General features: G+C 48.4%; 3 protein-coding genes across 3 annotated transcripts; 1 reads left to right on the top strand and 2 right to left on the bottom strand.

The window, feature by feature from the left end:
• The first annotated feature begins 1,710 nt into the window (after positions 1–1,710).
• Positions 1,711–6,577, top strand: si:ch211-106h11.3 (CCN family member 1). The gene is made up of 5 exons (XM_053443532.1): positions 1,711–1,937; positions 3,337–3,550; positions 4,211–4,651; positions 5,150–5,328; positions 6,272–6,577. The coding sequence occupies exons 1-5, from the start codon at positions 1,887–1,889 to the stop codon at positions 6,575–6,577; spliced, it is 1,191 nt and encodes a 396-aa protein (XP_053299507.1). The 5' UTR covers positions 1,711–1,886.
• A 2,457-nt stretch (positions 6,578–9,034) lies between these two features.
• On the bottom strand, positions 9,035–13,884 carry ddx39ab (DEAD (Asp-Glu-Ala-Asp) box polypeptide 39Ab). Its single transcript, XM_053443013.1, has 10 exons — positions 13,788–13,884; positions 12,361–12,577; positions 11,742–11,869; positions 11,208–11,484; positions 11,002–11,120; positions 10,756–10,887; positions 10,478–10,587; positions 10,191–10,335; positions 9,970–10,117; positions 9,035–9,701 (listed from the first exon to the last, which is right to left on the bottom strand). Exons 1-10 carry the CDS (start codon positions 13,833–13,835, stop codon positions 9,685–9,687), a joined length of 1,341 nt encoding a protein of 446 aa, XP_053298988.1. The 5' UTR covers positions 13,836–13,884; the 3' UTR covers positions 9,035–9,684.
• A 927-nt stretch (positions 13,885–14,811) lies between these two features.
• Positions 14,812–17,913, bottom strand: si:ch211-106h11.1 (volume-regulated anion channel subunit LRRC8D). The gene is made up of 5 exons (XM_053444446.1): positions 17,587–17,913; positions 16,921–17,508; positions 16,579–16,829; positions 16,077–16,454; positions 14,812–15,934 (listed from the first exon to the last, which is right to left on the bottom strand). Exons 1-5 carry the CDS (start codon positions 17,911–17,913, stop codon positions 14,812–14,814), a joined length of 2,667 nt encoding a protein of 888 aa, XP_053300421.1.
• Between the last annotated feature and the right edge of the window lie 4,181 nt (positions 17,914–22,094).

Consider the following 22,094-nt stretch of genomic DNA (forward strand, 5'->3'; position numbering starts at 1 on the left):
TTAAAAGAATCAAAGTAACAATTTGCATATGGCTTCATATTCAGAAATTACTGAGTAAGTCCCACAATAGTTTAATAGTTAGAATTACACAATTACTTTAATACAACAATCATAATATTATTTTTCGTCTAAAAGCTCCATTAATGTGAACACACTTAATTTGAATGAAAAAGGTTCAGAGGTCAAATTCATTAATTTGAACTATTCTAACATTTTTGTATTCCTTCCGTTCTACTTAATAATTGCGTAACTAGAACACAATAAGTTTATATAATGCAAAATATTGTTTAACCGATAAAAACCAGCGGCTGAAAGCTGCTTTAATTTAAAAGACGGGCCGTTTGTTTCTATTCCCAAGTGTTTATCTTATCCTCTCACTATTTATTTGTCTCTGTTGCTGTAACACCTGCATCCGAAGTTCAGTCCGGCCTCAGCTCTAAGTAAAGGATGTGAGTTTATCCTCCCTTCTGTACGTGAGTGTGTGTTTTTCTGCGCAGCCTCTGAACACACAACTCTAAATACAGGTCGTTTGGTTAAGTGCAGGAGATGATTTATAGAGGATGAAGAGGAGGGGTGGGGATGCTATCTTCCTCGTTGGTACAAATGACTGCAGGCGTAGCTCGGTTTAATCATATGTTTTTGTTGAACTACTTGAGAAAACAACAATTTATCCACCACACCGTCTTTGCGTGTGTGTCCCTGATGAACCTTTTAGAAAACTGGTGTGAAATCTGTATTTAACCGAGAATGAACGTGTATCAGAAACCCTGTCCTATGTGTGTGATCCAGGTATTACTTGCGTGTGTCTCTGTGTGTGTGTGTGAGTGTGTAAGTGTGTGTGTGTGTGTGTGTGTGTCTCTCTCTGTGTGTGTGTGTGTGTGTGTGTGTGTGTGTGTGTGTGTGTGTGTGTGTGTGTGTCTCTCTGTGTGTGTGTGTGTTAGCCTCCAGCTCAGATACTGAGAAGGTCAGTTTCCTGTGGGGATGCAGGAAGATTATTGGATGGTTCTCACCACCGCTCTGGACTCTTCAATGAAAACCTTGAACCCAAAAAATGAATTATTGTGTGTTTACATGGCGTTTGTGTGTGTGTGTGTGTGTGTTTGTGTGTGTGTGTGTGTGTGTGTGTGTGTGTGTGTGTGTGGTGGGAACCTCTGAGCAGCAGAAGGAATGTGGGGGTTACAGACAGGATATGGAAGGAGGAGATTATCATAATCATTTCCAACATGGCGATCACTCCCTCGTGTCGTTGAGGCCGGCGTGTACTTGTACTTCGTGTGTCCCGCTCTTGTCCTGGAGTATTTGTGTAAAGTCGCAGTTGGCCTCCTGCAGTATTAATGTAGCGCGCAGCAGCAGCTGAGTATATTGACTTTACTTTTCACAAAGCAGCGGCCGGACAGACGTGTGCGTGTGAAAAGAACTTTAAAGCATCAAAAATATTATTTTCCCCTCCGAACATAAATAAATAAACACCCGGGTTCTCTGTGGAATGTAGTAATTCTGAATTTTTATGAATGACTGCATTCATGCCTGGCCACGCCCCCTCCCTCCCGCCGCCCCGCAGCTGTCAGTGGAGCTCCAGGCCCCGCCCCGCCTGCGACCACGCCCCCCCGAGACACCTAGGTCGCCCGCCTGCCTCCTGATTGGTTAGATTTGTTCTGGAGGGGGCGGGGCCGGGCTAAAAGGAACAGGGCTGGTATAAAAAGGAGGAAAGTTTGATCGAGAGAGTTTAGAATGATGGAGGACGAGTGACGCGCCGCAGGATTTAATCTGAGAGGACGTTTGTCTCCGAGCTGCCGCAGGATTTATCTTTTTTTTTTTAATTTTTCCTGGTGATTTTAAAAGAGCTGCTCACGCTTTCTCTCTTCCTATGTGACTGGGCTGCCAGCATGGGGACACTGCTGCTATTTGCTGTCCTGCAACTGGTCACACTGGGACTGGTGAGTTCGAGTTTCTGCTGCTGCACGTAAACACTGAGGAATAAAGACTCACGTGTCCGGACCGGAGCTGGAGCTGCTGCGGATTCCAGCTTCTGTCGTCTGGTCACATTTCACACTAATCTCAGTCTGTCAAAGTAACGCTCTGAGGAAATCTTACTATAATAAGTGTATGATAAGTAGTGTGTGTGTGAATCTGTGTGAGAGTGTGTATGTGTGTGTGTGAGAGAGAGTGTGTGGTACATACTGTAAAGCATGTTTTTATTATTTCCATTTTATGTTGTTACTTGTGAAGCACTTTTTTACTTTGTTGAAATGTTTTTATATGTGTGTGTGTATTTGTGTAGTCGTGTTAAGTGTTTTTATTCTTTTTCATTTTTTTTATGTTATGTTTTTGTTATTTTAAATCATAAGTACATGATAATGAGTTACTAGGGTGAAGATTTCTGCCCTTAATGCAGAGACATGGCCACTGTGTTATACTATTGTAAAGCATCATAACTTGTTGGAATATTATTATTATGTGTTATTAGACATGTGGATGATTCATGTATTTTAATATTCAAGTTGGTGGAGTTGTCCTCCACCATTTTATAAACAGGTTGGTTGTTGAATATCTATAATCATCAAATGTCGTAAAACAAAAGTGCGACACCTCCTTCTGAAAAGTATTAATGATATTAGTTATACATCTTAGTTATTTTGCTCTAGACTCTTTACATCGGTTAAAACAGAGAAATCAAATAAGAGTAAATAACTTGAAGTTCAGTATGGACTCACAGTCTATAAACATCAACAGGAATATTATGGGACTTTTAGATGGGGATGTTTCAAGTACCAGGTTACACCCCAAATACGAGGCTAAAAATGGAAAGTTATTGTCACTGCGTTGTGTGATGTCACGTCCAACCTTCATACACACCCACAGCCGCCAACTGTCAGTGGTACCAGCGGGGGGGCATGGCCGGTGGAGAGGGACGCCGTCAGGAAGGGACGGATCCCTCTGGGGGATCGGACTGTGGACAGTCAGGGTGATCAGCTCCTTGTGATGGGAGCTGTGGAAAGGCCCTGGTGTGTGTGTCTGTGTGTGTGTGTTGAGACAGAGAGGCTGAGAAACAAAAGATGGGGGGGGAGATTTTGGGTCAGAGAAGATTCCTTTCATCCCTGCTCATCCGGCGAATGCCGAGCGGAAGGCGACAGAGGGTCACAGATATCCCTGTGGGGCCGGGGACAGTGCCTGGTATTCAGCTGATGTTCCAGCCACACACACACTCTGAGGAATTTCTATGATCTGTGTAACATGAGTCAAACTATTGTCCTGCTCGGTTCCAGTGTGACTTCCCCTCACAGGAATATGAAAGTTGTTTTTCAACATGGCTGTTCCGTGTGTCCCCCCCTGCAGGTGAGCGCAGGCTGCCCGGTGCTTTGCGAGTGTCCGGCGGGGCCCCCATCCTGTCCCCCCGGGGTCAGCTCGGTCCCGGACGGCTGCGGCTGCTGCAAGGTGTGCGCCGCCCAGCTCAACCAGGATTGCCACGAAGGACGGCCCTGCGACCACCACAAGGGTCTGGAGTGCAACTACGGCAATGATGTAGGCCGCACCCACGGCATCTGCAGGGGTGCGTACACAGCTGAGGTGGCGGGGAGGCCGAGTCCCAGCAGGGAGGAGTCAAATGAGTCTTTCTGGGTTTAGACCGGGCCCAGAGTTTGGGGCTTTAGCTCGGGGTTGAGTGAGGGAATGTGTGACTTCAGGGTGGGGTGGGGGGGGGGGTCTGGCTTCCGAGCCAAGCGGCTGGAGTCTCTCTTTGATAGGAGCCTGAGGTTTGAAGCCTGTGCCACGTTTCGAAAACAGAGCACCTTCATGAGCTGCGACTGAAACCTGGCCAACTCCGGGATTTATATAAGTAGTCCAATGTGTACACAAACAGCCCCGCGAAACACACAAACATACACACACAGTGGTATTTTTATATGTGTGTTTATTTGGGGGGGGGGTTCTATATAGAGGGGGGGTATCCGGGGTGTTGTATGGGGAGTTCCACTGAGGGAGCGAAAGGGGAAGGACATTGTAAACAAGTCAAAATTCTGCTGGTCTAAGAATAGAGGTCGCTTCATAAATCCTGAGATAGTGTGTCTCTGGGTCGCTCTTCTATTCATATCAAAGATGTATTTCTATATGAGCTGCTTCTCCTTCGTTCCACCTTTTCATCGACTTCAGAGTTTTCTTTCTGTGCTGTGAAGTATTCTGACCGTCTCGTGTGTCTTTCTCATTTCACCAGCAAAGGCCGAGGGCCGCTCCTGCGAGTACAACGGGCGGATTTATCAAAACGGCGAGAATTTCAGCGCCGGCTGCAAACACCAGTGCACCTGCATCGACGGAGCGGTGGGCTGCGTGCCCCTGTGCCCGAGCCACGTGCCCCTGGCGTCCCCTTCCTGTCCGGCCCCCCAGCTGGTCAAGGTGCCAGGCCAGTGCTGCCTCAGCATCGACTGCCACAAGGGAACCCCCGTCGTGCCCCCAGCGCACAGACGACCCAAACCTCCGGTGTACCCGCCGTACCCCTTCATGCCCTACCCGGCATACCCCTTCCCCAAGCCGTACCCCAAACCGCACCGGAAGCTGTACCCCTACAAGCCCAAGAAGGAGAAGGACACCATGGGCAACGAGCTGGTGGAGCTGGGGCGCAAGTGGGACAAGCCACGTGGAAACAAGCACCTGGCGGGTAAGAGAGGGTGCCGCCATGTCGCCTCAGAGCGCCGTCTGTTTCCTCCACGCAGTAAAGCATCATGTTTATGTTTTAACCATTTTAGCCCTCTGACGCACAAACAGCCTCACTGTGAGCCTTGCCCTCTGCATCAGTGCATGTGTGTGTGTGTGTGTGTGTGTCAGCATTTATGTGAGGCTTGTTTTCCACTGGCTCCTTGCACACCAGAGGTACACCCTCTCCCTCACACTGCCCTCACACAGCACATACCTCTGTCACCCTCTCTGTAATCACCCTCTCTATGCGTCAGTGTTGCCTGTTCACTGAATGAGGCCTGTGTGCTTTGCGTCTCTGCTTCTCCCCTCTCTCTCCCAGCGGCCCTTTCCCTCCATCCCTCCATCCCTCCATCCCGCTTCACCTCTGCCGATGTCGCCGCTCGTTCTCCGCGCCCTCAGGTTTCACGGCGTCAGGTGGTTGTTGTCTCACGTCTCCTCTCTTCTCACCTCTTCTCCCCAGCGTGGAGGCAGATGGGCGACCAGTGTGTGGTTCAGACGACTTCCTGGTCCCAGTGCTCCCGGAGCTGTGGGATGGGCGTCTCCTCTCGCGTTACCAATGACAATGCCCGCTGTAAGCTGATCAAGGAGACGCGCCTGTGCAACGTCCGGCCCTGCAGCTCCATGTCCATCCCCGTCAAGGTGAGGAATGTGTTCAGAGCTTTTTGAGATGGGGATGGATTACAACGTTTCCTCTAATGGCCCTCAGCTATGTCGTCCAGCCGACATGCTAAATGGAATCAGGAAAGGATTTCTCTCAACGGGTCAGATTGGTATTAATATCATGGCATGTGTGTTCCCCCCCGGCCCTGAATCTCTCTGTGGCCGGAGCCTTTTTCTGGTTGATCCCGTCTATTCAGGGTTCTGTTGCTGTGTGAGCAGAGCTGATTGGGACCAGGTTTCCCCTCATGTAGCCTCCCGGTTTCCCCAATGCATACCAGTTTGTCATTGTCACGTTGTTTTCCAAGCTTTCTAGCCGCTCACCTGTACAGACAACATGACAAATGGTAGTCCTACATCGGCATATATGCTGGAACCTTTTAGCGATGGAGGACCAGCTCTCCCGGGGTTGGCCTGCGGGGGTTTGGCGCTCTCCCACGCGGACCCTGCGGCTGCCAGCTGCACTCGGTGGCCCCGTGCTGTGCGATGTGAGGAGCCCTCGGCGCGCCCACTCTGTTGCTGCTTCACATTTCGAACACAACACCTCCAGAGACACTCATGAGGCTGGAGGGTTGTTATGCACCTGTTTCCCCCCGAGCAGCTGTGGGTGTTAATGTGCATCAGTGTCAGTCCCCAGCTATTGTTGGCATGCTCCTCTCTCCGGCACTCATCTGCTGCCATGACCTTTAGTTTGTTTATTGCTGCCTCTGCACTTAACTGCCTTTTTAACTTTGATTGAAGTCTCGGAGTTGGAGTAGTGGGTTATCTCATGTTGTGGTGTGTGCAGGTCTGATTCCACGCACAAGCAAACTTTTAAGGCAAGGCAGCGTTCTGACAAATCTGACACGAGTTCCACCAGGAGGCTGATGTTTGTGTTCTTGAGGGAAATGTCTAATGTCCATCTTTCTTCGTTGTCCCTCTATAGAAAGGAAGAAAGTGCTCTCGTACCCACAAGGCCCCGGAGCCCCACCGCCTGTCCTACGCTGGCTGCAGGACCACTCGTCTGTACCGGCCCAACTACTGCGGCGTGTGCCGGGACGGCCGCTGCTGCTCGCCGCGCCGCACGCGCACCGCCAGCGTGGCCTTCACCTGCCCCGACGGCGAGCGCTTCAACCGCTCCGTCATGTTCATCCAGTCCTGCAAGTGCAGCGACGAGTGCAACCATCTCAACGAGGCCGCCATGCCGCCACAGCGATGGCTCTACGGAGACACACACAAGTTCATCGACTAGTGGTACCCACCCCCCTACCCCCCCCCCCCCACCCCCAACCTACATTCCCTCACAACAACAAAAAAAGACTTTGACTCCCCCGTAGGTTAGAATAGATGTCCTTAGTGTCTCTGAGTAGATGTGAGAAAGGTGCAGGCGTCTGGTAGATGATTTGAGGAGGACTGGGGGAAACGAGAAGTGACTGGCTCCTGCTTTAGTGTAGATGAGAAGTAGTTTCTGGCCTGAACACAATCCATCACACTGACAAAACCTTTGGGGAAACATGGAGGCAACCGGCCGCCATGTTGCTGCCACGTTGCACCAACTGTCCTCTGAACTCTGAGACTTTTGTTGGGGACGATGGAGCTGAACACGCACCACCCTGATCATCGACTGGAGCACGTCTCAGATTCTGATCAACAGGGATCGACGGCGCTTTGGAGCCAAATATATGTTTGTATTTATTGTTGATGACACAGTGGCCTGCCACCGAGGGGGGGGCGGCGCTGCTATGTTTGGGATCTGAGAGGAACAGAACAGCTGAGAGCTGTCAGCCGTGACACGGGGAGACGAGGACTTGACCCCTGAGGGCGCATCAGGGGTCGCAGCAGACAAACAGACGAATCTGGTGATGGCTGACGAAGGCTTCAGGAGAAGATGTGGTACATCGAGGCAGAAAGACAGAGTGGAGCCCGACGAGTAACGGCTCCGTCCGCATTAGAGCGGAATATGTCAAAGGTTATTTACACAGCTGAGCTCGTCCCCCTGCCTTTCCTTCACGAGACACCGAGACATTTAACGAGCACGAGAAGAACGAGCCGGGGATTCTGGCGTCGAGATGTCGAACCGCTTAATTCTGTGCAAATTACAATCCTGCCTCCGACGGGCAGTGAGAGAGAAGCAGCCGCTCTCTGGTCTGCTGTAAAAATAAAAAGAGAAGAACTGCATGTTCTGAGTTAACGTGTAATTAGTGACGAGCGGGTGGAGACGCTCTGGTGCCCGACCGGGCCTCTAATCCAGCAACACGGCTGAAGCACAACAGTAACGCTTGCGTCTTCGTGCTTTAAGTGGCGTCTAGTGACCGAGAGGAGCTGAGGCCTCGGAGGACAGAGGACCGAGAGGAGCTGAGGCCTCGGAGGACAGAGGACCGAGAGGAGCTGAGGCCTCGGAGGACAGAGGAGCTGAGGCCTCGGAGGACAGAGGACCGAGAGGAGCTGAGGCCTCGGAGGACAGAGGAGCTGAGGCCTCGGAGGACAGAGGACCGAGAGGAGCTGAGGCCTCGGAGGACAGAGGACAGAGAGGAGCTGAGGCCTCGGAGGACAGGGGGCCGAGCTCCCAGACGTTAATAAGAACCGGTTTCTCAGGACGAGGAAGGAGACAGACTCTGAATCAGTCTCTCGTGTCTGAGACTTTGTATAATGACTGAAGAACCCAACCATCTTCCTGAACTGCTCGTTGGGTGAAGGTTCAAGCACCTTACAACGGCCCAGACTCCCCCCCCCTCATGATGTAGGCCCACTTCAAGCGAATGAGATCTTTTGATTTTACAGCATTCATTTTTTGTAAAGTGGTGATTTCACTCAAAGTATCATTGTATTACTTCTAAGACTTTTTCCCGTTGTGCCATAAGAAAGTGGCTTTGATGTTTTCTGTGCAACTGGAAGACATTCGAGTTTTCTACCATCTCTTGGATAGAACAGCCTTTTCATAGTTCAGACTGCTGCCTGCAATTCTTACACACGTGTTCCATTAAAAAGATGTTTGTCATTTCTTTGTAGATGCTGTGGTTCTGGTTCCGTTTGTCTAGATCAAAGGACACTGTAGAGCAGCTAAATATGTACAGATGCATCGTTTCAGTATTTGTAGTTTTCTGCTGTATAAGGACCCATTCTTCAAATAGTTCATGTGTAGTTCAGATCCTACACGAGCATCAAGTGCCAATTTGAAAGAGCATGATTGTACGTCTGCTGGTGAACATTCATACCAGCTGTAATGATAAGGTCGTGCTTTGTAAGATTATATATTAAAATACTGACCTACGGAGACAAATCACATTTCATCATGTTCCTCACTGGTTCTCCTCGGAATGTTTTACACACATTTCAACAAGTTGTTCCTTTTTGAATAAAGACATTTTCTTTCTGGACCTGGTGTTGACTTTGAAGTTATGTGCATCAGTTTGAATTTAGCCACTCAGCCAAACACTGACTTCAGATGAGGCTGATGGTATAGTCACTAGATTAGAGGTATTAAATATAACAAACATGAACAGGAAGTCCAGTGTTTGATTTGCCACACAAAGCTAATGTGTAATTCACCCCCCCCCCCCAATCCCTAACATTGGACACCATGTTGCCAACGAGGAAAAAGTGAAATTCCTACAAGTGAGATCAATAAAGTTCTCTCATTTTAACCATCGAGCGCCGATTATCAAGCTGCTTGATTTTTGCTTATTTAAGAATACATGACATTGTGTGGTTGTAGTTGTGTTAAGTGTTTAATACCTAAAAACAAGATACCGACCGATACATAAACAGCAATTACTTGATTATACAGTGCGCTAATGACAGTTGAGTTAAAGTTTTGCAAATTCACCACCATCGCTCTACATGATAACTTAGTCGGAGGCATTTAATTGGAAAGTCAGAGAGCGAGCTGCCATATGAGCCATAAATGTGTCGTCTTGTTACCCACAGGACTACTGGGCTCTTGTCTAAATCTCATTTTGTGTCTCAATGGGGAGAAAAAGGAAACGACTTTATACAGTCTAGTCTTTTACATTAGAGGGGGGGGCTGAAATTGCTTTTATGTTCCTTCGAACTTCTTGAACTGCTCCAGACTAAGATCAATGAAAATGTGGTAGAGTCAAGAATAGCCTCGCAAGAGACCACAATAGTAAAAATGGCATTTTATAAAAAGTTTTAATTTCATAGAGCATAAAACAAACAATAAAAGACAAATTAAAAATCGACCATTAAACCCCCCCCCCTCCCCAAAACTGACAGTAAAAACAAAATGTTTGGTGAACAAGGGAACGCACAAAACGTTCAAATCAACAGTGAAGAACGACGAATTCCAAATAAACATCAGGATCCATGGAGAGAAGACTTGGCGCCGGGCTGGAGGACTCATCTGGACTGCTCGACTGCAGAGGGACAGAGGAGAGACACAGAGTGAACACGTGAGACAGAGAGACAGCTGAGCATACCGACATGTTTATTATGTCGGGGGATTGGATCTGATGAGAGCAACTGTTCCATGGCAGCACCAACTGCCAAATGACTCGTTAAAGTTTGATTGGACCAGCTGATTATCTGTGGGGGCTTTGAACTCACTTAATCCACAAATCAAATCCCTTAAAAGTTCAACTACAATCAAGTCATCAAGCAGCAGACATTTGGAAGTGGACTTACTGTAAGAGGAGATGTCGATCTCCTCCGGCAGCTCGGCCACGTTGACCTCGAAGCGGTCCTGCACGTCGTTCAGAATCTTGGCGTCGGTCTCGTCAGACACGAAGGTGACAGCCAGGCCTTTGGTTCCGAACCTTCCAGCACGGGCGACCTGGTGTAGAGAGATAACACGTTAGACTATAACGTCCCTCAGGGTGGGACAGACAAGTGCAGCGATGTCTCACCCTGTGCAAATAGGTGTCAGAGTCCTCGGGCATGTCGTAGTTGAAGACGATGTTGACTCGCTCGATGTCCATCCCTCGTCCAAACAGGTTAGTGGCCACCAAGATCCGCCTCTGGAAGTCCTTGAATTGCTGATAGCGAGACAGCCTGAGTGGAGAGGAGGGGGGGGGGGGGGGGGGACAGAGTCAGAGAGGGGATCATCAACAGCTGCTCTGGCTTTACTGAAACATAGATGTGTCCAGTTCACTAGTGAAGCCTTGTGCGATCAGAGCACTGGGGGGGGTCTCACCTCTCCTCCTGGGCCATTCCCCTGTGGATGGCGATGGCCGGGAAGTTCTGTTCCACCAGAAGCTGAGAGAGAGCGACGCACCGCTGGACTGACTTGACAAAGATCACCACCTAGAGGCCAAGCAAGGGTATTAAAATGTGCCACTTCTGAGAGAACACAACTTTGATCAATATACAACATTAGGCTGTTTTCAACAGTTGTATAATATATAGTATTTCTAGTTCTATCGTTTTTACACCAGTCTGATTTATGGCTGATTGAAAGGATCCCACTCGTACCTGGTTGAACTCCAACACATCGAGGAGGTCGAAGAGCTTTCGGTTCTTCTCACTGTCCTTCAGCTTGCAGTAGTACTGTTGCAGGCCATGAAGAGTGAGTTTGGTCTCGTCGTCCACAAAGACTTCCATGGGCTGCACAGGAGGTGGAGGTTCATTCATTAGTCAAAACATATTAGAATAAAGTGAAATTAAATATGAACAGTCGCTTTGATACAAGAGCAGTTCAACTCTTCATCGTTCACTTACATCCTGCATGAACTTGCGGCACACTGGTCGGATCTCCTTGCTCAGAGTTGCACTGAACATCATGACCTGCTTCTCGTGGGGTGTGATCCTGAAGATGTCCTGAACGTCACGCCTCATGTCTGCCACACAAAAAGAATGTCAGATTTAATATTGACTTCAAAAGAACATCCAGGTAAAACCAAGATGAAAAGGTCTGAAGAACACACCCAGCTGCTCCAGCATCTTGTCACACTCATCCAGGACAAAGTGCTTCACGTTCTTCAGGTTGAGGGTCTTGTTGCGGATGAGAGCGAGGATGCGACCGGGCGTTCCGACGACGATGTGAGGGCAGTTCTTCTTCAGGACGTCCTCGTCCTTCTTGATGGCCATGCCACCGAAGAACACCGCAGCTTTCACCGTGGGCATGTACTTGGAGAAGCGCTCGTACTCTTTGCTGATCTGGAAGGCCAGCTCTCGTGTGTGGCACATGACTAACACAGACACCTGGGGATCACAAACAAAACACTCAGCATCCTGGTCTAAACCTTTTCCTTAAAAATAGTTAATTTTCAAATAATTCACTGAGATTCAAAGACTTGTACCATTTAAAAATGCCACTACAAGATTCAAAAGCACAAACATTTGTCACCTACTCTAACATTTGATCTGTGCTTTCCAATATAAACACAATCCATCCGAGATGACTAGAAGGAAACCATCAAGTCCAAATGAGACCAGTCCTGATGATGTCTTAAACTAACCTGTCCGTCGACGGGTTCGATCTGTTGCAGCGTGGCGAGCACAAACACGGCCGTCTTTCCCATACCAGACTTGGCTTGACACAGGATGTCCATGCCCAGGATGGCCTGTGGGATGCACTCATGCTGGACTGTATGGAACAAAGAAGAACAGATTTAGGAAGGTTCCCTCTCATGGTCAGAGAAGGATGGATTTCAAGCCACTGCTCAAAGCAACAAGGAGAATAATCCTCTTGTCCAACTGAAACAGTCAAAGACAACAGTGGCAACATTTACAGAAAATTATATGTAGTCATCCCGTACTTATTTCCTTATTAAATACATGTAGTTTGTATATATTTTGTTAGCTTCATCATACACCAAGATGTTTAACACTGGAGTCAAATGTGCATTTACATAACAAATAAAGCTGCGTCTTCAAATGTCCTCAAGAGCGAGACAGTCGACAACAGGAGGTCCATGTGAGACACGATCTCCACTGAGCAGTTCAGTTAAATGATTTATACTAAACTTTAATGCAAAGACTTCAGTCGGGGACTTGTGTGTCATCGCTTCAGTTCTGCTTCTAAAATCATCGTCCCAGCTGGACAACCAGGGGGACTCAAACCCATGTTCCTCTCACCTTCAGATGGATGCTCAAACCCACAGTCGATGATGGCACGCAGCAGCTCTGGCTTGAGCAGGAAGTCCCTGAAGCCGGAGCTGTGGATGGAGACGTAGGAGCCCTTCACCTCCTTCTTGCCGGCGGGGGCTGCACTCTCAGGTGCTCCCTGTGGCTCCTCATCCTCTTCATAGTCGAGCAGCTCGTTGTCAACGTCGTTCTCTGCCATTTTATCTGTCTGGAACACAAAAGAAACAAAGTCAGGGTTTTAACTCGATCACTGTTTAATCATCAGCAACATACCTACTGGGGTTCCACCAGGTACTTTAAACACATTCAGATTCAGTGGTTTGAGCAAAGAGTCAAAGAGTAAGATCTCATGAAGCAGATTAGGATAAATATGGAAGTTAACACGTCTGCTCATATATCTAAGACTTAAAATAAAATGGTGGATAGTAAACTGATCATGGACAATAGAACTTGTCAAAACTAGATTGTTCACATACTAGTACTAACAATAACTCTGATTCATTCATCACTGCTCCTCCTTCATTCCTATCAGACTTCACCTTATGTATAAATACTTTAATCACTAGCACACGGTTTCTTCTTTTCAATGTAGTAAACTTGTTTTGCTGATGTTCTCGGTTTCACTTTCTTTGTACTGAGGAATAATCCCTCAGATGTAACTGAGGTTCAAACGTTGTTTTCATCCTGTAAATAGTTTATTGGTAGTTTTACTCGTGTTGGAAGTTCAAGAACAAAGGAGCTCGAACCTTGTTAGGTCCCTTGAGACAAATTGTGTTTTGTGTAAACGGGCTACACAAACAAATCGTGATCAATTGATAAACCGATGAAAATCCGCGTTGTGCGTATCAAATAAATGACTGTAAGCTAATTAAGCACAATTCTAGCGGGAGAACCAAACTGAGACGAGGCTGAGTTACAGTCAGTTCTCTGTGAGTAAAGCGTAAAAACACACAAAGCTTGGTTGGACCTAGCATAACCGGTTAGCTTCGGAACGAAGCTGAATCCCTATTGTGTTGCGTAACCGATGCTATCGTGGCAATGCTAACGTGCGCATCATCTCCCGGACCTACTGATGCTAAATGGTTATTACTTAGAACAGAAGAAACATAATAAATATGGATATTTGTAAGGAACGCGGCACATGGGAATACGACAAAGCTGCGCATTCACCGATCGAATGTGCGGATGAAGAAGAACAGCCGCTCTGCTAAGCTAGCGGATCCTAAGCTAGCGGCAGCTAAGCTACAAAACGCTAGCTAGCTCCCGGTATCAGCCGCACGCAAACAATGGAGGAAGATGTTTCCGGGTGAAGAAGCTGCGATGTGACCGAAAATAAGATCAGAGCTCGAGGCGACGAAACAAAACTTCTTCGAACTCTGTGGATGTTAAAAAATCGGATCGCGGTTGCACGCGCTCACCTTGTCGGGGTTAGCTTGTTCTGCAGCTGCTTGAGATCCGAACCGCATGCGAGGCCTCACTTGGTTTATACCAGCAACCGGAAGTTCCGCCTCCGTCGCGTCCGGCCCTCCTGATTGGTGGACTCGCGCGACAATTTGCAAACATGCCCGGCGATTGGTCAGAACCGGTTCCGCAGTTCGGAAAAAAGCGGGACGCGTCGGTATGAGGCGGTACGGGAGCTCGCGAGGGGCAAATGTCGATTAATAATCCAAAATATAAATTAAGTTTCTGATAATTGTTGCTGAAACACACAGAACAAAATAGTGGAAACTGGAATCAGTTGAATCAATAAAGAAAATATAATGTTTATTCTAATGCATCATACGAAACTTCCTTGAATAAGTGCAAACTGGTTATTCCACATCATGCTCATCAGGACAAACCTTTACATAATATTAATCAATTTATTGAAAACCATTTTTCCCCATTTTGCTGAAACAACCAGAACAAAATACTTGGAATCAGCTGAATCAATAATAAAAAATTTAAACATATATATTCTAATGCATTGAATCACTGCAAACTGCTTATTCCTCTTCATGCTCATCAGGACAAACCCTTAAACAATATTAATCAATAATCAAAAGTCAAAGTCGTTAAGTTTCAGATATTTTGCCGAAACTCAAAAACGCAAAAATAGTTGGAAGCAGCTAAATCAATAATAAAAAAACTAAAATCTGATTAATTGTACACAGCTTCCTTGAATCGCTGCAAACTGGTTATTCCACTTAATGCTTAAACCAGGACAAACCCTTTAAACATATTCTGATGGGGAACCGGTCTTTTGTCTTCTTCATGACCTTCTATGTAAAGTGCCCTGAGATAATGTTTATAAGGATTTGGCTACAAGACTGTTAGAAGAACAAGGACAGGGAAACTATGCAGTCAAAAGCAGTGTGCAGGTAAATATAAAATATATCACTACACAAAGATACCTGCCAGAAGATTATCAGTGTTAGGATACTATTAAGAACCAGATTAAATTTATATCTGTGATTCCAGAGCAGAAGAGAAGCTCCACTGTGTCGGAGAGAAGTACGGGAAGCTGTCCGACTCTGGACGGGAACGATCCCCTGAGTGTTCATCGGAGGTGGAGCATGAACGGCTCAAGTAGTCACTGACACTGGGAGGCAACGAAAGAAACAACCAGTCTTCCACCAGTAGACCCCCTCTGTGCAGGCCTGTGCAGCAGCCAAGTTCAGCAGGCAGCTCCTGCAGAATGTTGGTACGCAAGTCCAACCTGCACAGCTTATTTAAAGCTGCAATCCCACAAGGTAAAGAACTAAGACAATTGCGAGCCACGTTTAGGATGCGCAGCTCCAGACAACCGCTGAATAGCTCAGGGGGCAGGTTCTCCAGCCGGTTCCCACTGAGATCCAGCTCTGTGAGCATCTGCAGGGACTTTATCTCTGCAGGCAGCCCCTCCAGCAGGTTGCCCGCCAGCAGGAGCCTGCGAAGGAGGCGCAGAGTGAAGAGGGCTGAGGGAAGGCTCTGGAGCTGGTTGTTGGACAGGTCCAGGAGCTCAAGGCCCCGGAGCACACCAACACTAGCCGGCAGCACTACAACACGGTTATAGGCAAGCCTGAGGCAAGAGAGGCGCCGTAGATGAGCCAGACTGAGCAGCTCCTCCAGAGTCCTCAAGTTATTGTGCTGCAGGTCAAGTGTCCGCAGCTTGGTCAGAGACAGCAGTGCAGAGGGCAACCGCTGCAGCTGGCAGTCCTGCAGCAGCAGCTCGGTCAGGTCCAGCATTCGCTTCAGGCCTGTCAGGACCAGCAGCCTGGTGCCCTCGTTGTGGATCTCCAGCCTCACTAAGCTGCCTGCCACCTCACACACCTCTGCAGGGATCCGCTGCAGCATGCCTCGAATCACCAGCACACGGAGGTGATGCAGCCGGCAGAGGCTGCCCAGCGCCCAGCTGCGGCCGACCCCACCTTCACTGCTCAGGCGACCAGAGAGGTGGAGCTCATGCAGGCTGCGGAGGGAGAGGACCCAGCTGGGGATCTCTGATGCCTGAGTGAAGGTGAGGTGGAAGCTCTCCAGACGTTCCTGGAGGACTCCAAGTGCACTGGGATCCACAGCTGCTGTGCAGTGGTAGAGGTGGAGCTCTCTGTCGTAGGAACATACAAATGAAGTATGTTAGTGACACAGAAATACTTGTTTGTAGTATTTTACTGCTTTCGAAAGAACTTTTGATTTGCTTTCATTTGTTTAAAACTTGTGACGGCCGACTACACCACTGCACAACTCACCTGAGGGACGTCATGTTGGCTACCTGGGCAGTGAACCTGGCCTCTTTGATGAGTTCCAGTTTGAGAACCTGGAGCTGGCTGAGGGTGAAGAGGGCTGGAGGAAGACGAGGAAGAGCCACCAGCTGCAGCCTGGAGCAACCATCATCATCCACGCTCGTCATGGCTCGAAGCTTCTCCTCCCCCCATCGCTGCTCCAAGCTCTCCTCCAGCAGCCGGCTCTCACCGACCGGAGACAAAAACATGGAGAGACGCTGGACCAGCAAAGGGTCATACTGGTCCAACATGTGTAACAGGAAGGCCAGGTCGTTTCTCAGGTCCGGGACGTCTCTCAGGGAGCACAGCTCTTTCAGGGAGTGGAAGGAGTACTGTCGTAAAGAGCTCAAAAGGCACAGACAGAAAACATGATAAGAACCATACTATGGTTTGTAGATTCACATCACACAGCTTCAAGGGTTTGACCAAAATATCACGTTACAGCACAAACGTGTTCATCCCTGCTCACCTGTGTAAGATCCAGATGAGGGTGTAGACGCTGAGGAGGCCGTACAGCCCCAGCAGGGCCAGGTAGGCCACCAGCAGCTTGCGTAGAAGTGAGGAGAGCGCGTGGATACAGTCAAAGGCAGCGTAGCCCACCAGCTCCTGCTCCTCAGGGCGACACGTGTGTGTGAAGGACAAGTTGCTGAGAAGAGGGATGGTGTAACTCAAGATCAGAGTCACCATCAGCAGCTTGAACATCGTCTGAGCCAAGTAGACCTGGAAGAGAGATGAAGGTCACAGACATAGAAGAAGAACGTATATGATCTATAGATCTACAACAGATCTTCTAGACTAGAGGATCTCTCACCTTGTAGATGACGGCTGAGCTTTCACAGTGGGACCGGAATTTCCTGACCCTTTCGAACAGAGCCCTGGCCTGTTCCCCATCACTCTTATCCAGACTGATATCCTGCCGGGGACTGTCCACCACGACCGACGGCTTGGAACCAGGAGAGCCCCCCCGGGAGGTGAGGGACCCTGACGACATGGTGGAGGCACAGGAGAGCGTGGAGGGGCACGGAGAGGGAGGGACGGCCGAGGACACACTCTCTGACCTCCTCAGCAGGGGGCTGTCTGTGCCTGAGTCTGTGATGGAGCGTCTCGTGCGGGTCACTGGGGGTGAGGATGAAGAGGGAGGAGGTCGGGGAGGTTTTCTCTCCACCTCCTTCTCCCCATTCTCCCGGACGTTCTCCTGCCGGGCGGCGTGAGACACGGCTTGAGACGTCCAGGGCGACTCGCAGCACTTTGCCAAGATGGCCAGGAAGTGCTCGATGCGGGCGGAGGTGCGGGGGAAGTGGAGCCAGAAGGAGCCGCTGGCGAGCAGCACCAGAGACTGCAGCAGGGCCATGTAGGGGAAGAAGCGGGAGCACAACGGCAAGGCCTCGTGGTAGCACACCTGGGGAGATGGTGGATTATTCTTTAATCTTCTCATCGGGCGTGTGCAGTTACACACACAACATGAGTGTCACACTACCTGGCTGATGTACACGTACTGCTGATAGACCAGGTGAGTGCGTCGACCTCTGGCTGCAGATTGAAGGACGTCAGGTTCAATCTGCATCGGCTGCTCTGAGGATGGAGTCTTGGCCACAGGGTCACGACTGCTGGTGTTTGCGGTGACAGACGGATCCAAGGGAAGGCACACCACCCGATCCCTGGACAGCTGCTCGGTGCAGGTCAGGACAGAGGTCATCAGCATCAGCACCACCAGGTAGTCCATGAAGACCTCCCACCAGGGCTTCAGCAGCTTGGACCGGTTCTGCTGCTGGTTGAGAGGAACCAGCTCTGACAGGGAGAACATGGCGACCTCTGGTTCCTTCACAGAGACGACTGGAAGAGACGGTGAAGAAAAGTCTGAGCCATGCACATAGAGTTGTGACGTATAAATATAAGTTTAATGCAAGAGCAATTATCAACATGTAAATATCCTGGTTTCACATGTGATACCTTAAATAGATGATCTACACAGCAGAGTTTTCCTATTTTAAAGGCCCAAAAAGATTCTTATTCCTATTTTCTACATTTTGGTCCTGCAACAGGGTTTGTCAATATGTAGAGCAGCTGTGGTTTAGGAGGTAGAGAGGGTCGTCCACTAACCAGTGGTGGTTTGATCCCCGGCTTCTCCAGTCTGCTCACCGGCCAGAAACTGAACTGAGTGAGTGGTTGAAAAGACTGAAAAGTGTGCATGCATGTATATGTATTTAATTACCATTAATATTTCGAGTTTAACCAAAATACATCTCTGGGGTTGTCTGCACCCACACAGCCTCGATGACAGCAACAGCTTCAGCTGCAGTTTTAGATGATTAAACTCTTTTAAACTCTAAAATCAATATTTACTGTTCAATAGAAACACTTCTCTACTTGGCTAAAATGATAATGTGAAAAAAAAAGCCCAGTTTGATTCTCACCTACCTCGAGGAAACCACTTCTCTCCCCCCCGAGCAGCTCACTTCATTCCGGCTCCATCCGGTTCCTCTGTGAAAAACTTTTCAACAAAACTTCTCCGCTCCACGCTCAGCCTTTGGGAGGGGTTCCCATGGCAATGGAGGATGTGTGGCCCTGGAATCTGATTCAGCGCGAGAGGCCCGCGCGAGACCGAGAGAGGGAGCGCGTGCACCATTAACTCCTTCACAGCGGAATCACTGGAAAACAACTGACACACAAATCACATGAACAGGAAAAAGAAAATAAATATTCACTATGCAGAAAGTCCCTGGAGCTCATTATACCTTCTTTTCATAATTTAATACATTTTCTGCAAAATATTATTTTAGATCCACTGCTTTTACTTCTCTCTCGTGCACGATGATTGGGTTTTCCCAGTTACCACACACACAAATGACTTAGCTATATCCAATAATGTCCAGCAGGGGTCGCTGGAGTTTAAGTTTTGTGTTACTCTGCATAGCAATGAGTGGATGTGTGTGTCTGCAGGAAACAAGTTTGGTTTCCCTAGAGGTTAAAGATGCAGAGAGTGGTTTGAAAAGTTGTAAATGAAAAAAAGTGTTGTGAGTCAATGTGTGTGTGTGTGTGTGTGTGTGTGTGAGGGTCATGCGTCAGTGTCAGTGTTTATTTTCTTGTGTATCTGGGTCAAAAAGAATCTGGAGCAAAGACTCAAACTGACAGTGAACCACAGAGTGATCCTCACTGCTGCACAGCTGGTGTGTGTATTCATTCATTGTGCGTTTGGTGGTGTATTGTCCCAGAAGAAGAAATTCAGTTTCACAACATCGTGCTTTCACGTTCACGCCGACACACAAACAGAGCAACAGGTGACAGGTGAATCTCAGCAGCACCACAAACAGTCATATCGGCGACAATGTCAAATCGATCTTTACAAGTTAAAGATTAATTTCATCCTGTCACTAGCAAACAAATAAATAAGATGACAAGGTGCTGGGGATTGTTGTTCTTTACCAAGTTTGTTTTTCAAGTTGACATCAAAGTTTCTCGATGTCACTGCGAGGAGTGAAACTTGATTGAGCTGTTTGCGACACTTTCAGGGAAATTATGCGACTTTATATTTAGACAGCGAGGCTTACGAGGGGCCAATATCTTATCTTCACCCTCGGTTTCAAGGTTCTGCTGTGAAAAGGCCTGCGGCTTCACACCTTCTCATCTGCTACACACACACACACACACACACACACACGCTCACACTTAACCATGACCATAGGCAGGGATGTTCAGGGTGGGGCGGTGTTATGTGACAGGATTCACACGTTGATGTCGAGATAAAACTTCACCACCTTGTCACAGACCTCAGCGCATGAAGTTTGGAACCTCTGAGGAGCCCGGTTAGAAGATGCATTCCCACGTTCTGTGCTGCCGATGCAACTTTCTGATGTACGCGATAAAAGACTGTAAAATGTTCACAGAAGAGAAGTTGGCAGTTTGTTCGCTTCGGAGAAAGACGTCAGTTTGATTTCTCAAATTTGTGTGAAATCAGTCACGTGTTCAAATCCAGTTGTGCTGGTTTAGGCTCTATAAAGATGGATGACACGACAGTTCCTCAAAAGTGAAGTCAAAGCGTTTTTTTGATCGCCCCCTAGTGGCTGGCTGCAGGATAGGTCCTAAACCTCGCCTCCTCCCTGTTAACGGAGGGAACCTCGACCAAGCCAAATATCAAAGTACATTTGACGTCACTCTAATGCATGTTGGGGTTTCCAGTAAAGCCATTTCAGACATGAACTGGGCACAATGGGGTTGGGAGTTTCTCTGGGAATTTGACTTTCACGCAGCAGCAGGAGATCTGGTGTCAGATCGGTGCTTCAGTCTGGTTTGATGGTTGATCTTGAGGCATCTGTCTGGACATTCAGGTAAATACGACCACTACAGTGTCACATATTGAACCTTTCTTTACTATTGAGGCCTCATATTACATATTCAGACTCTCACGACATATACCCACCCCCACTGGTGTTGCCAGGCAGCTGCCGTCCTGGGTACTGTGTCACTCTGTGGTTCTCACGCCCTCTTACCTTTCTCTAACCCCACGTTCTCAAAATGATGCAGATCCGGCTGCGTGTTGGTGCATGACCACCAATTTCTCTCTCTCTCTCTCTCTCTCTTGCTATTGATACAAAAATAACTTTGATGGAAAACCCTGCAGGTTGGTTTGAATCTGTGAATATGATTGAGAAGAGAAGGAGGAAGTGATAAGACGTAACACGAAGACAAAACCCCTGGCTTCCTGTTCAGTGGGAGGCAGAGGCCGAGTGGAGAGAGCTTGTGGCTTTGCTTTTGAACGTGACCCTGTGATACAGAGAGCAGGTACAGTCCACAGCTCCCACGGCATAAATGGTTTAACTTATTAAAATGCGCTTTTTATTCTGCTGCCATTGTTTCTCCTTTGCCATATTGGGGGAAATCTAGATGTGCAAACTAAACATGACCAACATACAAATCTCACTACGCCCTCAGACCTGATTCCCTTTGCCTCGGCGGCCGTGCACCGTCCGTAAACTTTGCTCTTCTGCCAACCACAGTGACACAAGTGGGTGGGCGGGGGCAAACTGGTGGAGAAACATAGAGAAGTTGGCCCGTGAGAAAGTGGCTTCATCTGTCGAGTTCCCAAACTGAAACCACTGCACCTCCGACGCTACACAGATAAACAGCAGAGAGCTGAGGCCTGACAATGTGGCGTCTCTCGCTCCCTGGTCATTCGATGATGTAATCGGACGTGCTGTGAAACACCTACACGGTCACGAAAACACACACACACACACACACACACACACACACACACACACACACACACACACACACACACACTCCGAGAAAGAACACGAAGAAGTAGATATTCAGCAGGATGTCAGTAAATGTCACCTACATGTTAATTTAATTTCAAGTCCTCCCTGGTTAGGTGTGATTTCAACGCACGACTCAAACCAGAACTAATATCTCTCTCCCCCCCACCACCACACACACACACACACACACACACACACACACACACACACACACACACACACACACACTCCTGAGTTTCAGGTTCCTAGAAAGACACCCTTCTGTCACCAGGACGGGAACAAGAAGCCCCTGAACCCCCCGGAATACAAGTGAAGCCCAAAAGCCACCAAAGCCACGGGCCCGTCTCGGCTCCCTGCTCTCGGCTCGGCTGCTCTCCCTGACAGCCCCTGGAAAAGGTTGCGAGCCCCCCACCACACCGACCACAGGCCCCCCCCCCCGACGCGCCTCTCCTCGTGCACATCAAGGAGAACGCAGCTCCGTCTCATGCAGCTTGTACCAGGAGTCAAATGACATGTCTGCGAAACATACAGCCACATGGAGAGATGCCTTGGTTTCTGTTTGTACGGTTTGATTTCAATCTGAATTCAGATTCTCGCCCGTTTATATGAAAACAGCTGCAGAACAACTGATTCCTGAAGAAACAGTTTTTTCCTTCCTATAGTTTCTACAGATTCTACTGGAGGGGATTTCTGGGATTTCACTGAACTCTGTTGTCCTCACATAAAA

Source organism: Pleuronectes platessa, chromosome 16 (genome assembly GCF_947347685.1).
Source record: "Pleuronectes platessa chromosome 16, fPlePla1.1, whole genome shotgun sequence".
Classification (NCBI taxonomy): domain Eukaryota; kingdom Metazoa; phylum Chordata; class Actinopteri; order Pleuronectiformes; family Pleuronectidae; genus Pleuronectes; species Pleuronectes platessa.